We start from the raw sequence: 19769 nt of genomic DNA on the forward strand, positions 1-19769 counted from the left end.
TTTTTGTCATTTTTGTCATTTTTGTAATTTTTGTAATTTTTGTAATTTTTGTCATTTTTGTCATTTTTGTCATTTTTGTCATTTTTGTCATTTTTGTCATTTTTGTCATTTTTGTCATTTTTGTCATTTTTGTCATTTTTGTCATTTTTGTCATTTTTGTCATTTTTGTCATTTTTGTCATTTTTGTCTTTTTTGTCATTTTTGTCATTTTTGTCATTTTTTCATTTTTGTCATTTTTGTCATTTTTGTCATTTTTGTCATTTTTGTCATTTTTGTCATTTTTGTCATTTTTGAAATTTTTGACATTTTTGACATTTTTGACATTTTTATCATTTTTGTCATTTTTGTCATTTTTGTTTTTTTTTTTAAATTTTTGACATTTTTATCATTTTTGTCATTTTTGTCTTTTCTGTCATTGATTTAATTGACGAGTATCCTTATTTTCAATTTTAAAAGTAATTGCAAAATAAAGGTTAAGGTATTGCAACTTTTCTTTTCGAAAATTAGAGGTTATGTTCATATTTTTTATCAACAACATCTCAACACTACCGGTATGAGTGTGTTATTCTTATCCATTGTTGGAAGCACTTTGAGCAGTGGAAAGGAGAGAGCTACTTACTTGAAATACTTTATTAAACTAATTTCGCTACCTTATATACTAAACTATTTCCATGGTTACATATAATACCATGGTTACATATAATATGTACTTGTTTATTAATTACTAGCTGATCCCATACGAACTCCGTTTCGCTTTCAACTTGGAATATGTCATGAACAGTTTATATGAAAGTCAATTACCAAGCATTTTCCAAATGCACTTCCGAATTCATTGTTGTGTAATAATTGCAAAAATTTTGGACGATCATGTTTTCTGTCGTCTGCTACTAAATTTAAAATCAGGAGTCAATTGACCGTGCCAAAAAAAACCCGGGTATGAATTTCGACTTGGTCGTTGCATAACAACGCAATTACAACGTGTGCAAATTTTCAAAGTAATTCATTGCATAATAACGTCAATATTGCTAAAAAAAAAAGTGAAAAATTAATTAATATGGACGACAATACATTTGACATCTGAAATCGATTGCCCGTCCCTGAAAATCACCGTGTGCAAATTTTCATCCCAATCCATTGTATAATAACGACGATATTGCAATATATTGAGTATGGACGACCCCTTTGCCGGCCCCGTAAACTAAATTAATTACCTGAAATCGATTGCTCGGCCCTAAAAATTCTCGTGTACCAATTGTCATCTGAATCCGATGTATAATAACGACAATATCGCATTAAAAGTGAATAGTTAATATGGACGACCCCTTTTGCCGACCCCTTACTCTGAGTCTGAGTTTGATACCTCAAATCGATTGCACGTCACTCAGAACTATTGTGTACCAATTTTCATCTGAATTCGATGTATAATAACGTCAATATCGCAAAAACAGCGAACAGTTAATATGGACGACCCTTTTGGTTGACCTCTTACACAAAATTTGAAACCTGAAATCGATTGCTCGTCTTTCAAAACGCTCATGTGACATTTTCAACACAATCCGACGAAAAGTAAGGTCAATATCGCGACAACAATATTTGTCTTGTATGGACGACCCCCTTCAAAAGGGGTCATCCGAAAATCTGAAAACATTTTTCATCATTCCTGGTCCTAATGAGCACCCTTGCCAAATTTCACACCTCTAGCTCTTAATATGGCTGAGTCTATAGAGGACAAACAAACATACAGAAATTGCTTTTATATATATATAGATGTGTATGTTGTTATATGTTCCATCGATTGCTTCGATCGGACAAATTTCAACACTCTTCCTCAACATATACATTCACAGCCTTTTAACTGCCTCCGGCGGCTCGCCCCTGTTGCAACTCGATGACCTTCACTGGCACCAGTTCGACGACCTCCACCGGGATCTGGCACGACGATCTGCAGTGGCTTCCGGTCCGACGACCTCCCAATGACTCTGGCCCGACGACCTTCCATGGATCTGGTCTCGGCGCTCTTTCTGCGACTCGAAGCTTCCTTTCCACCTCGACGCCTTCCCTGAGGCCTGACGCTTCTAGTGGTCCAGCTCGACGACCTTCACTTGGCTTTCCAGTCCGACCACCTTCCGTGGTACCCCGCTCGTTAGTCCTCCAGTGGCTCCTGGTCCGACGACCACCACCTGGTTCCTGACTTGACGACGTTCAATGATACTACCCGCCAACCTTCGATGACTCAGCAACCTTCCGACGACCTCCCGTGTTTCCTGGCTTGTTGACCTCAACCTGGCTTCCCGATCCGATGATCTTCCAGTTGAGTCCTAGTCCCACAACTTTCTACGGTCTCCGACCTCCATATGGCTCTGCACCGACGACCTTCCGGTGGCTCTGGTTCCTACCTCGATACCTTCCAATGGTTCCTGGTTCGTTGTCCTTCCTTCGACGCTGGCTCTTCTTGCCCCTGTTGATTCCTAGCGATTCTCCTTCCTCTCTCCAACTAGTGCTGGGCCCATAACCAGGAGCTATCAGCTTCCACGGAATTCTGGCGACAAAACACTAGAGCCAAGTGAGGGTTGACGGGTTGAGATCAAAGCTCGTGTTTGAACTTTTTTCACGCACACACATGTACCAGTGCAAATTGCATTGTTGTAATCAATATAAACATAAACATTGTGTGAGTGAAGTAACGCTTGATTTTCAAAGTATTAGTGTGATGATGTGCTTCCACTCAAAGCTTGAATGCAAAGCTGCATTTCTTGTGTAGAAAGCTGCAAAGCTTGGATCCCATCTCGCAGGGCGGCAGCACCATAAACATTGTGTAGGTGGCCCCAACGATTTGTTCGAAAAAACAACAGCCCAACTATCTTGATACTTGGAGATCTTTGCCATAACCTATTGTTTGAAGCACTTTGTGCAGTGGGAAGGAGAAACTTGTTCTGCTTGGAGGTAGAAATTGGAACACTTGGAATTTAACTAATTTCGCTACCTTATATACTGAACCATTTCCATGGTAAACTGTTTATTAATTATGTTTATAATTGCTTCGATTGGACAAATCTCAACATTATCCATCCATAATATGTCGACAGCCTCAATGCATCAATTCAGAACGGAATATCCCGACCATCATCACAGTGAAATTCAGTGTGCCGTCGTTTGAATGAATTTCAGTTGCTCGATTTCAATTACGTTGTGGTGATTTGGGAATTAAGTGTTAGTCAGAAAAAAGTATTTCGAAGAAGATTTATTTACAAGAAATATGTGTGTCCTTCCATTATTTTATTTGATGAATCAGATTCACTATGCACGTAGTTAATAACTTTGTTGTTCTACCTGGATTAACTATCTGGAACGATTCTTGATTATTACGTACATACGTCGAGTCTAACCAGTCATTTATTCCTACCAGCGCCACAAGAACATTTAATTGCGATCACCTTTCACCGTCGACAATAGCTTTATTTACCTAAGGATTTCGTATCCCAACCACTTCTCATGCGTAGCATTTAACAAGAGAAAGGAACAACGTTCAACCAGGTTACACGTGCCTTGCCATAAAAAAAACCTGGAGACATGGAGGCTCGACTCAGCTCCAGCATTATGACCCAACAGAACTCTTCCGAAAAGAATATCCTATCCCATTCAAGTCAGTCTTTATCAAACTGTCGCAGCATCCAGTTCGGGGCGGGATGTTAACTTCTTCGTGTGTTTAACCGGTCATTCTCATCTGTTTTCTGTCGGAATGAGTCGTTGTGGATTTTAGTCAGTTAAAGATTCCAATAGTGAAATTCGGTTAATTTAAAGGTTTTTGTTAAACAAAATGATTCCTTTCCGAGCCGTTCGATACACGAGAAACTTTGCTTTTCAAAAGGTGCGTTCAAGTTACAGTGTCAAGTTCAAGTTATTATAGCCGTTCAAAAGTGTGATGTATGGTGTAACTCTTACAAATTCGTCATTGCAATCTATTCAGTTGAAGAAGATGAAGCCATTGAGTGGACATCGATCACCGATTTTATAACGGCAAAAAAGTACCCACCTCACATTTGCCAGGTGGCAATCCAGTTATGGGTCGTATTTGGATTCTGATCCCAGAACCACGTTCCACGTAAAGTGTGTGGTGCAAAACCAGTTTATTGGGAGGATGCTGTGCGATTCTAACCAATATGTATAAAATCTGGGTGAACATCTAAATATGCAAAAAAAGGCGAAAAAACTGTAGCGATGCAAGCATGTGGGAATAAATGGGGCGGACACTGCCCATGTGAATCTATCTCCTCTTCCTGAATCGCCTAATTAACGACTGTTTTGCATATTATTGCCGTTTATCGCGAATTCGGCGAGTCGTTGACCGAATCGCGCCTGGATTCTTTGCCGGGGAGATGTTTCGGGAGAGATATCTATTATAAATTTTAAAAATAAAGCTTGAGATGTTCGATACCGACCTGAAGGTTTTGTACTAAGCTTCTTGGGTAGAAAAAAAAGCCTAGCATGGACGTTATTTCAAAATTTATACTTAATACAAGGTTTATTCCTAAAATTCTTAACTGATAATTTCATTACTAAATTATCAAATTCCACAACAATTGTTTAAAAATTAACTTTTCATTGGTTAAGTTTTTTATCTTGTCAATGAGCTCCAAACCCATTCCTCATCATTAAAGTTGGGTGCTTAACATATTTCTCCACTTGAAGTCAAGGTCACTCGGTTACAACGAAAATAAAAACAAAGTTTATCTGATGTTAGATTTATTGCCCGAGAACGAAAAAAAACAGTCTCAGGTTCGTCTTTTATTTTCAACTGCCCAAAGCTTCTCAACAAGTCACTCTTCCATTAATACACGCATGGAAGAAGGTACAAAAAAATTTCCGCACCACATGTGGGGTACATTAACAAAAACTTATTATTTGGGCATATCAGCAGATTGTGGCTTCGGGTTGAAGTTTTTAATGAAATTAGGTGCTGGAATTGAAATTTTGATGAACAAGTTATTTGGAAATCAGATTCGAAGGTCTTATCCAGAATTCAGACTCAGAATTCAGTTCAGAATTGTATAATTCACATACAGAGTTCAGAGTCAGATTGGGATTCAGAATTCTCATTCAAGAAAAAAACTTTAATTCAACAAGAACTCAAAAATCTAAACTTTGAACACTTTGAGGCACTCCTAAAAAATCAAGTTCAATTAGGCTGAAATTTTTGGCCCAATCTACAAAATGTACGTACATGGTCGGTTTTTGAAATTCGATAGGACCCTTTTCGCTGCCATCCTTATGAGCATTCATTCCTATTTTTAAGTTTTTAATTCCTATTTCTTCATATTTAGGAGGTAAAATTCTTAGAGTATCAGTTTTCTAAACATAATCTCCTAATTACCAAACTTTGAAGGTTCAAAATCTTTTCTGATATTTTCCTCATTTCCAGATCAAACATTCTAGTCCGGGTAACAAGTTCGCCCTCAAACTGCTGGCGATCGTGCTGTTCGTTGTGACGGCTAGCTTTTTGATCTCACATCGGTACGACGATCTTTCAGAGTTGAAAAACAGCCTGTACGAACGCTATGCAGCGGCATCCAATGAGCCATTTTTCAACGGGGTTCCTCGGAATTTGGAGGGCATCAAAATCGACTGGCACGACTACGGCTTACTGGAGGCCGAAAGGAATCGATCGGGTCCAGGAGAGCACGGGAAACCCTTCTCGCTGGACCAAGACGAGGACATCAAATTGAACGAAAAACTGTTCACCGAAAATGGCTACTATGCAGTTGTGAGCGACAAAATTGCAATCGATCGTTCCGTGACCGATCTCCGTCCTCCGGAGTGAGTATCAATTACTTAAGAAAACATCATTAAACCTCATTCATCGATTTTCTTCCACTCCAGATGTAAGAAGAAACTGTACCTTCAAGAACTGCCAACGGTCAGCGTGATTGTGATATTCTACAACGAGCACTGGAGCACGCTACTTCGAACTGTGCACAGCATTCTGAACCGATCGCCCCCGCAGCTGCTGAAGGAGATCATCATGGTTAACGATCACAGTACCAAGAAGTTTCTCTGGAAGCCGCTGGAGAACTACATCCGCGAGGAGCTTCCGCCGGGCCGGGTGAAACTGATCCACATGCCGACGAGATCCGGACTGATTTTGGCCCGACTTGCCGGGCTCAGAAGGGCCACCGGAGATGTGCTGATCGTGCTGGACTCGCACACCGAGGTTAACACCAATTGGTTGCCACCGTTGTTAGGTATGTAAATATATCACTTAAGATATTGTCAATTGCATTGTTAGTTGGATTTCGTTGCAGTAGCAGTTATCCGTGAAAAAAGGTTAACATGTATCATGTATCAAAATGTAAGAATTTACAAAAAAAAAATCAAACTAAATTTCCGGCAACGTCCAGACAAACTTGAACAAACCCCAATATATTTTTAAAAAAATCATGAAAAAAAAATTTCAAACATTTTTACCGAGTCGCATTAGTAGATTCGGAATTTGCTTACTGATAAGACTTACTCAGAATATTAATTTTTTTTAAGTGAAAAGTTTAAAAAAGGTATGTATAATATGTAACTCATTTTGAGATTTTTTGTTTGTTTTTTTTTTAATTAAAGTGAATAATAATATTGGATATCCGGGCAAATCTGGATAAAATCGTGCAATCTGGCAGGTTTTATTTAGAACTCAATAAAAGAATATTAAAAGATCCTAGGATAACTATACTAGGTACATAACTACGACAAAATCCTAGTACCAAAATTACTTTAACGTCTGGACAACCTAAAAACTACACTGGATTCTTTTTTTAAACGATTGTTGTGTACCTACGTGCAAAAAAAGAAATCGTGTAAAAAAAGTTCAAAACAACCGGGCAAAATTTCTCGCTCATTTCGAGTAAAGTGGCCAACTTGGACTATAAATCGTCCATTTCCAATCAGGTAGGCCATTCTGAAGTGATTTGAGTGAAATCGAGACGCTCAAATGTTTGTTTTGAATTGATTTGTTTTGATTTTCAAGCCACGGTTGTACCGGAACTTCCGCAAAGTCTCTAAGTGGCCAGTCTGGCCCATGTTTCTGTCGGAAAGCAACGTCCGAATCTATTTACCACCCAAAAGTGGTTTGAAAATAAAGCGGGAGTTTAGAGAACTTGTTTTCGACATGTTCGGAAATCGTCTTATTTCGAGAAAATCGTTTAAAAAAATCGTTTAAAATAAAACCGTGTAAAATAAGATCGTTTAAAAAAAGAATCCAGTGTACAAACTTGCCACATTCGATAGCGTGTTTCACCACAAAGAAATCAAAATGCCGCCCTACCATCTCTTTGATTACGTAATATCGTTGGGACTACCTTGGTTAAAACTATGTAAAATTATCAGAAAAAAATTTGTGTCTTATTTTCAAGTTAAATAGAATTTGCAACTGAAGAACGTGACCTAATTTACTGAGACTCACGAATAGCCTATGGTTGAAAAAGTAAGTGGTTGACAGAAGCTCTGGAAATAATGAAAATTGGAAGACAAGAATCAAGGAATATTTAAAAAAGGTAGTGTCGAGAGCCATATTGGATTTTTTTGTGACGTCACAAAAACGATTGTATCAAAAATTTATGTGAGAATGGTAGGAATTTCAAAGAAAAACATGTTTTAGAACGAAATCGAATTCCAATTTCATTTTGATTTTGTTGTAAGGCCTCTATTTCACTGAAGTTTTTTGGTCCTTTGAAGATTGCATAATGTTTTTTTTCTTAATTTATTGATGAATGCAATGTCGCCTTAAAGCTAAAACGTTCAAAAATGAAGAAAATATCAGCTGGTAGATATTGAGTGTTCAATTGATTGTAATGATTTTAATCCAACCGGTTTAACATATACAATTCTTATGTAGAACAATTAACATCAATTCATGATTGTTAACTCAGTTTACTAAAATGCCAATAAAAGTTTGTGGTTTTGTATAAAAAAAAATTGTGTTTTGATCACTTTATTGTAATGACAAGCTTAAACTGCACTTACTTGAACATTTTCATGGAAGACTTCGAACTAATTTTAAAGTTTTGCAAATTTCAGTGGTGAAAATCCACAATTTTTTTGAATTTCGATCAGTCTTCCGAAAATCACTCGGAAGAAACGCTCATGATAGGTTTCTAGTTGGAAACATTCAAAGCCGATTGCTGCTGCCTGTTGTTCCCTAGAGAATCGGCAGAGCGACAATGCGAAGTCAATGTAAACAAGATTCAAAAGCGAGAGCGGATTCGCATCTAAGTCGATCTCTAAAGCTCACTACCTGGTGTATCAGAAGTGATTGAGACACTGACTGATACAAGATCCTATTCGAAAATCCACTCACTCACTCACTCAAACTCAATCAATGCGGCCTTGCATCGGTTCATACTGCCTGCGTACTTTCTGGCAAAGCGGCAGAAACATATGTTCATACGTACTGCCTGCGTGTTTGAATGACTATTTTAATCCTCCCTAACAACAGCAACAACAAAGCAAGATGTATCAGGCAGACAGCATTCGATCATCGATCAGTAAACGAGTGAGTGAGAGAGTGATTGAGCAAGAAAAGTTATTGACTGAAAAAAGAAACTGAAAATCAGGTAGCTCCTCACTCAGTTGAGAATTCCAACTGGAGAAGAAACGTCTCTCTTTCAAATTTTATTTCTTTGATTCTCGGAGCAGCGCTGTCGAACACAATCTTTGCCCCACTGGGAGATAAACCAACCGACAATTTAGGTTTTGCTTTCGCTGTTGAAAACGTTTCAGTGTCTCTCATGAGAATTGAGTGATATTCGGAACACTGATTTCGATGGCCTTTTTTAAAGAAAGATTATTAGGAAATGCAACTTTTTTTGCACCCATTTTGAAGAGCAAGAATCCTTCTACAATAACATGTTTTCAAAGTGGAACATTTCCAGCAGATTCTTCGAATTATTATTGAAAAAGAAAAATTTCCTAGTTAATTAACAGATTTTTCGTGATTGTGACGTCTCAGCCTGTACCAATACTACACACAACGAAAAAAATCTGTAAAATCACATCACATGTGATGTAAATAAAAAGAAGCATCATATATGACGGAATTTTCAGTGCTTGTTGGAAATTACACGCCAGTAAAATTCTGCAACATGTAAAATGAAAAATGATGTAAAATTTTGCAACGTGTAAAATAAAAAAGATGTAAATTATAAAACCACTGAATCTTAAAAGAAAAACATTCCAATTGGAATTTGTTTTATTTTATTTATTGTTATTATGATTAAATAATGGAATTTTCTCAGCTGTTAATGAAAATAAAATCTTTTTATTATAAATATAATTTATTTTATCAAGCGGCAAAATTTTTTCATCTCACAATTTTATTTAATTAGGAGCCACATTCACACAATTATTTTCTTCCCCTAAGTAGGGGAGATGGGGGCATAATGGCCACCTTAAGGAAAACGCTTATTTAACCATAGAGAACAGCTGTAATATGTGAATTACATCATTGTTTCGTGTTCAGACACTCAAATAGTCTATTGCCTAACTGGATGAAACTTGAAAAAGAAGAGAAAAACGTTTAAAAATGCATTTTAAAAATTTTTGCCAAAAGCTGAAAACCAGTCACTGTAGAGGCATAATGAGAAACCCCCCGAGGCAGTATGAGCACCATTATTGAAGGCATAATGAGCATTTTCAGCCGGGGAATCTGGCAGCGAATTCGACTCGATGAAGTCAACTGAATAATAGAGCTACAGCTTAACTTGACGATTTGGCCTATTGGTTGGATGTCGGAAAGGTAATCAGTAGGCTCGGGTTCGATTCCTGGTCGAGGTGATTTTTTTTTTCATATATCATTCATGATCATGATTGCACTAAACGGTGAGGCGTAGATTCATCAAACAAAGCAATAACAAAATAATCTTGGTTTGTTTGTAGAATTCAAAGAATGAACACATGCTCATGCATTATGTTTCTGGTGTTTTGTTTGACGGATGATGCTTTGATGCTATTAGCCGTATAATGTAACAATAAAAAAAATCAATCATGAATGGTATGTGCAAAAAAAAATCCCCTCGATCAGGAATCGAACTCGAGTCTACTGATTACCTCTCCGACACCTTACCAATAGGCCAAATCGACAGACAAAACAAGCCAAGCTGTAGCTTTATTATTCAGTTGACTTCATCGAATTGAATTCGCTGCTAGATTCCTCGGCAGAAAATGCTCATTATGCCTTCATTGAAAGTGCTCTATTCGCCTCTAGTGAACAAATTAAAGTAAAAAAGCGTTTTAAAATTGATTAAAGTGAAAAATCTAAAATTTTATGATGTTGAAAATTGAGAAACAATGTGTAGATCATGTTGCAGTGCGTACATTTCAGATCAAAATGATTTAAAGGTCATAAATGCTTATTTGGTGGTGCTCAAAAATTATAATATTTTCGTCACTTTAGAACCTTGCTGGTTATTATTTAATATTTTTGTAAAGATGAGAAGGATATTTATTTTTTGGTGAAAAATTAATACTATGGATAGTACGCAACAAATCCTTATAAAAATTTGTTTAAGAAAATACGTACTTATGTAGAAAAAAGGAGTGCTCATTATGCCCTGGGTGCTCGTTATGCCCTCATCTCCCCTACCGGATCCAAATTTGGGTATCATGCAGCAACTTCCAGAACCGCATCCCTGCTGCTCAAAGATCTCCGGGAACCATCAAAACCGAAAAGCTTACTCACGCGCGAGGAAAAGGCTTAGACAAAATACTTTGGTGCACGACTTGACCTAACAGTTTGTTTACATTTTTCTGTATGGTCCTTTTCCCATTCCTGCCTCTCGAAGATCTCCAGGAACCAGCAAGATTGATTAACTTAATCGCGGAAAACCTTCTTCAATAAAATATTGTTGGGCACGACTTGACGCAACACTTTGTTGACATTTGTGTCTGCCTGTTTTCGACAGTTTGTATTTTTACATGACATCATCGCGTTCAGTGTGTTGTAATATTAATTAAATTCAAATTCAATGCCCTATAACATTCCATGTCGTGTAATTTTAAGAAATTTCTAATTCAGTGCTGCTAAGAATTTTGTGTGACCCGAAAATGTTGTAAAATTACATCACATATGATGTAACGAAAAAAAAGCATCACATATAATGGAATAATCAGTGCAAGTTGAATATTACACGTCTATAAACTTCAACAAACGTGTAAAATATGAAAGACATGTAAAATATTTGAGACTTGTAATTTTGAATTCGCATTGAAAATTCCGTCATATGTGATGCTTCTTTTTATTTACATCATATGTGATGTAGATTTACATCAAATAATCGTGTTCCGTGTCAAGTTATGTTCGTGTCATTAGAATTCAGTGCTGTTAAGGATTCAACTTTTTTTATTTTGTAAATTTACATTAATAAATCGCGTTCCACGTCATGTAATAATAAAGGTTTTCTATTTCAGTGCTGTTTAGGATTCATATTTTTTTCTGTGTAGAGCAGGACTGCCTTGGCACTACCTTCTTTAAATATTCCTTGGACAAGAATGGATGTGTTGAAGTATTATAAAGATTACGGTCTTTTAGAAGCATGTAAGTGTCACTTATAAAAAAATGTTGAACATTGCATTGTAAGATTGTTATAGAATTTTCCTAAAATCGACCTCAGTTGGCCCGGGATGGAGGATTTTGACTTACTGAAACAAATCCCGAAATGCCAGACAAATGTTTTTTTCATTCGTGAGCCTGCCAGATTGCTCCATTTTATCCTGGTTTTCAAATTATGTTGTTATCGTTTTTATTTAGAGCAAGTTCACTCGTGTTGGAAAAAAGTGGTAGAAATTTTGCCACTTTTAGCACGTTTTGAAAACTCCACCATCCAAAAACTTTTTCAAGATCTGCGGCTTTCATTTTTTTTTACAACACGTGATCTATTTTCGCATGCTGTGATGCAAAAATAGCAATATTTTTATGGGTTTATGGAAGCCTAAATACAATTTAAAATCTGCTGATAAATTTTGTTGAAAAACAATTTTTTCAAGTTTTTTCTCCTCGATTTTTGTTGAGTAATTCCTGAATTTGACAAAATCTGCTCGAGTATTACCCGGATTTGTAGTCGACAATTTTTCCCGGATTTTACCAGGTTTTTAGATAAAATAGTCCGGATTTGTCCGGCGAGGATACGTGCTGAAAATATCTGAAAACCTTACGTTATAAAATGCAGGATGCATAAAAGTTTTGGCCATGTTGGTGTTAGAAGTAGAAGAATAAAGAAGAAAAAAAATTAAAAGAAGAAGAAGAAATTTTAATTCTGCTACCAAATGATTATCAAATGATAAAAAAAAGTCTAGATCTGGTATTATCAACAAAAAATGCCGACAATCGAGGTTTGGGGCGATTTGTGAATTATTTTACATGCCATTTCTTAAACATTCCATAGAAATCTAACAGTTTTTCGAAGAACGGGTAAATCCGGAAAAGTCGGTTTTCTTTATTTTTTTTCGAAATAGCATAGATAGATCTGCGTTTTATGCATTTTCAAGTCATCCGACATCAATATCAAAATTTCGATTTTTTCCAATTTCCTCTGGTGCCCCCTAAGGTGAGGTTTGGGGTTAAACTAGTGTTGCCATCCGTCCCGTAAAAAGGGACATGTCCCGTTTTTTTGTTGAATTGTTCGCTGTTCCGCTTTTTCCTCAAAATGTCCAGCTTTTTTCATGGAAAACTTTAACAAAGTTTTCTGACTAACACTGGAAAAACCAAACTTAAGCCTCCATTGCAATTCATTGGTTCTACACAAAAAAAATTTCGAATACGTCTTGTTTCTCAAAATTAGCAGCAATTTTTCAAAGTTTACATAAGATAATACTAAAAATTCTAAAGTAACAATAAGATTCTGATTCAGTTAAGCGTTCTTGGAGTATGTTCAACCAATGCAATGTAAATAACTTTGGTTGTTGTTGTTGAATATTTATTTAAAGAGGGTTTTTAGCCTTCAACTTTTACCCTCTCTAATAACTTTGGTTTAAAGAAAATATTATTCCAAATTGCTTCCAAATGATTATGTATCTTAATTTTTCGACAGTTTTTTAGTAAAATTGCATTTTACCATACACCCCTTTTTCGACTCAATTGCCCAAAGTATAGAATGATTGAAGTTTCCTTGAGTTTTCAAATTTTAAAAACAAATTTGAAGTTTATATGTTATTACTCAAAGGTTTTTTACGCGTTACCGTTTACATGTAGGACTTGAAATATTTCTTTCAAATAAGGTCCCAAGCAACCAAAAGTCACACATTCACTTGAATGAAGGCTTTGAATGTTACATATTGGCTGACAAAGAGAATTAACTGTCCAATTCCCTTGAGTGAACTTTATGTAATCATTAATTAACTTGAAATTTGCAAAAGTGATTTATATGTAAGTTGTAGGGGACTTAAGTCACATAAAGGGCACAAAAGTGCTCAAAACGGTGCTTATTTTGCCCAATTCTCATAAGTGAACTATATGGACTCATTAATGAACTTAGTACAAGTAGCTAAAATTATTCATATGTACGTTCTAAGGGACTAAGTCACATAAAGAACACAAAATGCTCAAAACGGGATTTACTTAGTCACCAAAAGTTCATTGAGGTGCTTTCAAAATGACATCCCCACTTCGAGTTTTAGTTTCAGTTAGAACAACATCTAGGCGTGGTCTTGTGGAAGCGTGTTCAATTCTCACCAGGAAGATCGGGGTTCGATACCCAAGCCGGGAAAGTTTTTTTTTTTCAATAAGCAATTTGGTATTTCAGTGACCATTCTGATGCGATGTATGTAGGAAATATAGGAAAGAAGCAATTGAGCAATTTGTCTGAAATCCGACGTGTGGCGTCATGGCGGCACCATGTACTGAACAAAGTAAATTATCAAGAAAAGGTTGTATGAACCGATGCCAAGGGTGGAACTGAGATAGAGAGAGAATTTTTTACTCATTTTACGATTTTTTTCAAGCTGATTTTTAAACTCAGTTGGAAGCTAAATAAGGACTTGTTTTGGAACTTGAAGGTATCAATAAGAACTTAAATTTTGAGCTGCATAGAACGTACTTCATAACAATGATGGGGCTCAGCTTTTAGGTACCTGTTTATGGGACTTTTGATTGCTTGGGGTGTTAATTTGCAAAAACAGTGTAATCGTGTTTATATCAAAAAACCGTGTAAATAGAAGTCATGTAAGAAAACAAGAACAACATCAATCTGGTACACATATTAATTTGGCAATACGACTAAGCTTTTTTAAGAGTTTCTTAAATGTCCCGCTTTTTTCTAAAAGTATCTGGCAAGATTAAACAAAACCTTACTTTGAGCTCTTTGAGACACTCCTAAATCTAGTCCGATTGAGCTGCAATTTTGCTTAAGTCAAATTAACAACTCCATTACACAGTATAACTGGGGACATTACCTTATGAAACACTTATAACTTATCTCAGCACTGAGAATAAGGTAGGTGCGATTCAACGATTGTATTTTGGCCGCAAATTTTCGCCTACATGCAGGGAAAACATTTTACGCACTGCATTTTATACGACAAATTGCGGCCAAAATACAATCTTTGAACAGCAATAAGCAATTTTTTGCTTTAAGTTTCCTAAATCCAGATTGCTCGTCTGCCAAATATTTTTTGATTTAAAAAAATGTAACAATTTCCTTTTCACTGTATTTTAACCAAAAACTCACAATAAAATTTTCCAAAAGTTCCTATATTTTCATGATTTGAATTTTAATTCTTCTTCCACTTAGAACCGATCGCCATAAACTACCGAACGTGCGTCTGTCCGACGATCGACGTCATTGGCTACGACACCTTTGAATATCGGACGCAGGATGGCGGCAGACGGGGAGCTTTCGATTGGAAGCTAAACTATAAACGCATGGCACTGAGACCTCAAGACATCGAAGATCCAACGGAACCCTTCGAAAGCCCCATCATGGCTGGCGGACTGTTTGCGATCAGTGCCAAATTTTTCTGGGAGCTGGGCGGCTACGACGAGGGTCTGGATATCTGGGGTGGAGAGCAGTACGAGTTGAGCTTCAAAATTTGGCAATGCGGTGGCCGAATGGTGGATGCCCCTTGCTCTCATGTGGGTCACGTATTCCGGGGTTATTCCCCGTTTCCAAATCCGAGGGGAACGAATTTCATCATCAAAAATTACAAACGAGTGGCGGAAGTTTGGATGGATGAATATAAAGAGTACGTATACGAAAGAAATCCCCAGTATCTTAAAACAGATGCCGGAGACCTATCCCAGCAGAAAGCTCTCCGCGAGCGACTAAACTGTAAATCCTTCCGATGGTTCCTGGAAGAGATTGCACCAGATCTGCTGGAAAGGTACCCGGTTCGGGAACCTCCTCCATTTGCATCGGGACGGCTGCAGAACTTGGGATCACCGCATCTTTGTTTGGACAGCTTGAGTCACAAGGTTAAGGAATCGGTTGGAGTTTACTTGTGTGCCAAAAACAAAACCAATCCACAGACAACCCAATTTTTCACCCTCACGTATGCCCGGGACATCCGATCGGCCTCTAACGAGAAATGTCTGGATGCATCGGACGTCGGAGTCGACGTTATCTTCTACAATTGCCACGAGTCCCAGGGCAATCAGCTGTGGAAGTTCGAAATGGTAAATTGCATAAGACATCAAACGTCTTAGTTTTTAAATTCTTATTTTTCTTAATTACAGGATAAGAAAATAATACGACACGGAAAAACCGCACGGAACCAGTGCCTGGATTTGATCGACAAAAAAGTAACGGTATCCAAGTGTGATCCTTCGAAAAAGAGCCAACAGTGGGAATGGGGCTTTGTCAATGTGACAAACATGAACAACTGGAACAGTTATGGATTCAAACTGTTGCGTTAGCATGTTATTATTTACTTATACCTAGTTTTAAAAAGTGAAATGTAAACAAAGAGTCTTTTAAAGTGATACAAATCAGTTAGCCTTCTAGTGATTTCAGATGACAATTCTTGCAAAAATCTATAAATTAACTCGTAAGATTAGATTCCAGGTTCTGAAATCAGAATTTCAAATCCGATCGTTTGTTACTTCTCTCAAAAAATATAATTTCAATTCTGGGTTCTGTTTCTTCTAAGTTGGAAAGTGCTATCCGAAAACATTCATCGGTTTCAACGAAATCGCTCGCAAAAACTGCCCTAAATCCTTTCCCAGCGAAATGAGAGATGCAACGTAGAAAAAAAATCCAAAAATGTGAAAGTAATTTCTTCGAGAACAAATATTCCATACTGCAGCAGCATCTCAAAGAATCGAAAAGAAAGTTGGTCAGTTGCACTTCAACATTGTACGAATTTACATTGCGTAGCCGGTTAATATCGATGGAGCTAGTCTTGAGAAGATTCAACGGAAAAATGTGATTGAGTTGACGAGATCCCTAGTTTTTTTAATTACCAGTTAAAATGAATCCACGATCATTACGTTTAGTTCGTCATGTTGCCGTACGGAAGGTATGAGTAAATTTTTAAATATTTAGTTTAACTCAACACTTAAAGGAGATCAACGATATCATTATTGTTACCTTCATCTTAGTTTGATTAGTTTTTCTCATCAAAATAAAGTCAAAGATATAAGACTGTCTCTATCATAATAACGAAAAAGCGTTAACGGCTGGAGATCATTCTGTGAGTCTCTAAAAAGGTTCATACAAAAACATTTTTTATAGTCCGGACAGTAAGATTATTGCTCATCTTTTGTTGCATTTTATTACTAGCGACCGCCATCATTATAAGGTACCGTGTATTCCTTTCACCTGCCCTAGAATCACGGTATCAGGCTGATCAAAATTTCGGCAAATTCTACCGAACGCAAGACTTTGGCACGTGTTTGTTTTGTATCTTGTGCGAAACCTGTTTCACGAAATCACCTTTCTTATGTTTGGTTGCCTGTTTGCTGAAACCAATGCGTTTATATTCGGTTCTTTCCGTCAATGAACTAATAAACCGCTAATCTGTGTTATTCCAAAATTCGGTGAAGTTGAGCGTAACATTCAAAGCTGAAAAAAACTTTGTTATCAATAATTTTGAAACTAATACAGAACAAATCTCTTCAATTTGCATAATTTTGAATAAACCTTTTGCTTTATCTCCTACAACAAATAAACTGATCGATCAATAATCTGAGTTGGAGAAATAAAAGTTTAAATAGACCAGGTCTTCAACAAAAAAAAACTATTTCAACCTTCATGGTATTATAAGGAAAATACAACTAAATTTTGAAAGCTTTAGAAGTTTAGGAGCCTTTGGAGAGGAGATCATTGATTATTTCAAGTAGATATACACTCAAAAAGTCAAACTATACGCCAATAATAAACTTGTTTGGAGGTAAAATCAGTATAAGAATTTATGCCAGATAGGCATTATCAAGCTTTCTAACTGGCATTTTCCTCCCAGCGCAACTTCATATGTAAACCGGTATTGAAAAATACATGCTTTGTTTTCAACTGAAGGCAAAACAACCAGCCGAGACGACCTGTGCGTGTGGTTATGACGATAAACCTTCGTTTGCTAACCGACTCAGATGGTGCACTGGGTAAGATATCGGACTGGCAAACCGAGATGAGATGTTGCAGTGAGGTTGATTCTCACTATATTTTTTTGTGATGAATTATCCAATAGGATGAACATCCCATAAAATATTTTTCTTGTTTCGTTTGAGTATAGTGACCGTTAGAGTGCCCCAAATAATCCGACTTTTGAAAAAGTTATGCCCTGCAGGCTAAAATTCATCGATGAAATTGCCACACACAAAATTAGTTCGCAAAATTCGAGTTTTCATGCGATTGCCATCAAATTTTCAGGGACTGAAAAAATAATAACTAATAAACTTCATTTTACCATTTTAGTCGTATTTTACTGTACTGTACTGTACTGTACTGTACTGTAAAGTCCATACGCGAATGCCCGTACCTTGGTCTTAACCCCGGCCATAAGATTCTGCACAACCTGTGAATCATCCGTTTTTTGCATGTAAATCCATACTTTCTTCAGTTCCTCGACTGACTTCACTACCTTAGGTCGTTTAAGAAAGTGCTGCTTCATAATCGCCCAGTACTTCTCGATGGGACGGGGCTCCGGAGTGTTGGGAGGGTTGAACATTTTTGGCACGAAATTGACCTTATTGTCCTCAAACTACTTCAGCACGTTCTTGGAGTAGTGGCATGATTCCAAATCCGGCCTGAAGATTGTTGGGACGTTGTGGGCCTTCCATGTACATCTGTCCGTTCATCGTGTCCTGGGTCACGATAGGTGCACTCCGCTTCCCGCACGTGCAGATGGCTTGCCAAACCAGAAATTTATTCGCAAATTTGGACATCTTCTGAGTGCGGACATGCTCCGGAACGCTGAACTTATCCTTGGCCGTGAAAAACTTTCGTCAGCATGTTGAGGTACAACTTCCTGGCACGGGTTTTAGCGAACTTGTTCTAATTTTTGACGCGATTAAGGGCCTTTTGTACCTTGAACGTTCGAAGCCCAACCTTAGTTTTGGCCTTCTGGACAAAACTTCGGCTTAGGTGGCGTTCGGGTTTCGGTTAAAGGCCCCAACTACGCGGTCGTGATTTTTGGTGTTGTACGGAATACTTTTTTCTTCACTTCTAGGCTTCCGATCGATGGTCAATCGTTCTTCGATCTGCTTAACCCTTCGTTTCATAAAGTAAAAAATTTGCAACAACTAATGTATGGAAAAAATGAAAAATCGTATTTTACTTTAATTTTTTTTTCTCGATGTACTCATCATTTCCAACTGTTAAAAATGATTTTTGATGAAAATAAAAAATCATGAAATGAAGGGTTAATCACTCCCGACACCGTGGAACTCGCGATTCCCAACGTTTTAGCGATGGACGATGCGTGAGATCCTTATTCTCGTGATGAATGCGCAGGATTTTATCACGCACGAGCTGTTCTTTTGACTCCATTTCCGTGAGTTTTGACCACAAGACAATATAACTTCCAGGATCTGAACAATGCACTTTGAACTAAATCCACCCAAATTTTCATTGGTTAGAATACCAACGGTTAAAAAGTTAGAGCAATTTCATAGTGTGGCTATTTCATCATGGACACCCTTTAGGCCTAGTACAAGATCTCATGCCAAATTTGAACCAGATCGGATCACAGGAAGGGGTTATCAACGAGCCTGAAGTTTGTATGGGATTTTGAGAAATTTTTTGAATACGGTTTTTCTTAAAGCCCAAATTATGACAAATATTTTATCCTAAGGCTGCATTTCGATAAGATTTAAAATTAAGAAATTATTAGGTTTCAAAAATGGGCTAACTTTTTTAGGAGTGGTATTCATCACTATTAATGAGGTGATGTTTCAATATGTTCGACAGCTCCGACGCATTAACAGTGATTAATACCTCCCTTAAAAAAGTTAGCTCATTTTTGAAGCCTAATAACTTTTTTTTTCTTAACTCTTATCGAAATGCAGTCTTCAGATGAAAAATTTTTCATAGTTTAAATGTGATCAGTGGTTCAAACTTTAAGAAAAACTATATTCAAAAGAAGTCAGCTGAAAGGAACCAAAGTTATTGATGAAAAACTGGGTTTTCCTGTTTCTCCCGAACAAAATGTCTCAAAATTCCATACAAACTTAAGACACGTTGAGTGACCCCTTCTCGTGATCCTATCTGGCCCAAATTTGGCATGAGATCTTATACTATGTCTATTAATTTTAGCCTGCAGCGCATCACATTTCAAAAGTTTTGAATTTCCCATACAAACTGATC

The 19769-nt window shown here is 37.1% G+C and overlaps 1 protein-coding gene across 1 annotated transcript; it reads left to right on the forward strand.

The window, feature by feature from the left end:
- Window positions 1-3665: 3665 nt before the first annotated feature.
- Window positions 3666-15892, forward strand: LOC129746996 (N-acetylgalactosaminyltransferase 6-like). The gene is made up of 5 exons (XM_055741005.1): window positions 3666-3868; window positions 5420-5814; window positions 5878-6239; window positions 14763-15643; window positions 15704-15892. Exons 1-5 carry the CDS (start codon window positions 3818-3820, stop codon window positions 15881-15883), a joined length of 1869 nt encoding a protein of 622 aa, XP_055596980.1. The 5' UTR covers window positions 3666-3817; the 3' UTR covers window positions 15884-15892.
- The last annotated feature ends 3877 nt before the right edge of the window (window positions 15893-19769 follow it).

This window comes from Uranotaenia lowii, chromosome 2, assembly GCF_029784155.1.
Source record: "Uranotaenia lowii strain MFRU-FL chromosome 2, ASM2978415v1, whole genome shotgun sequence".
Lineage (NCBI taxonomy): Eukaryota > Metazoa > Arthropoda > Insecta > Diptera > Culicidae > Uranotaenia > Uranotaenia lowii.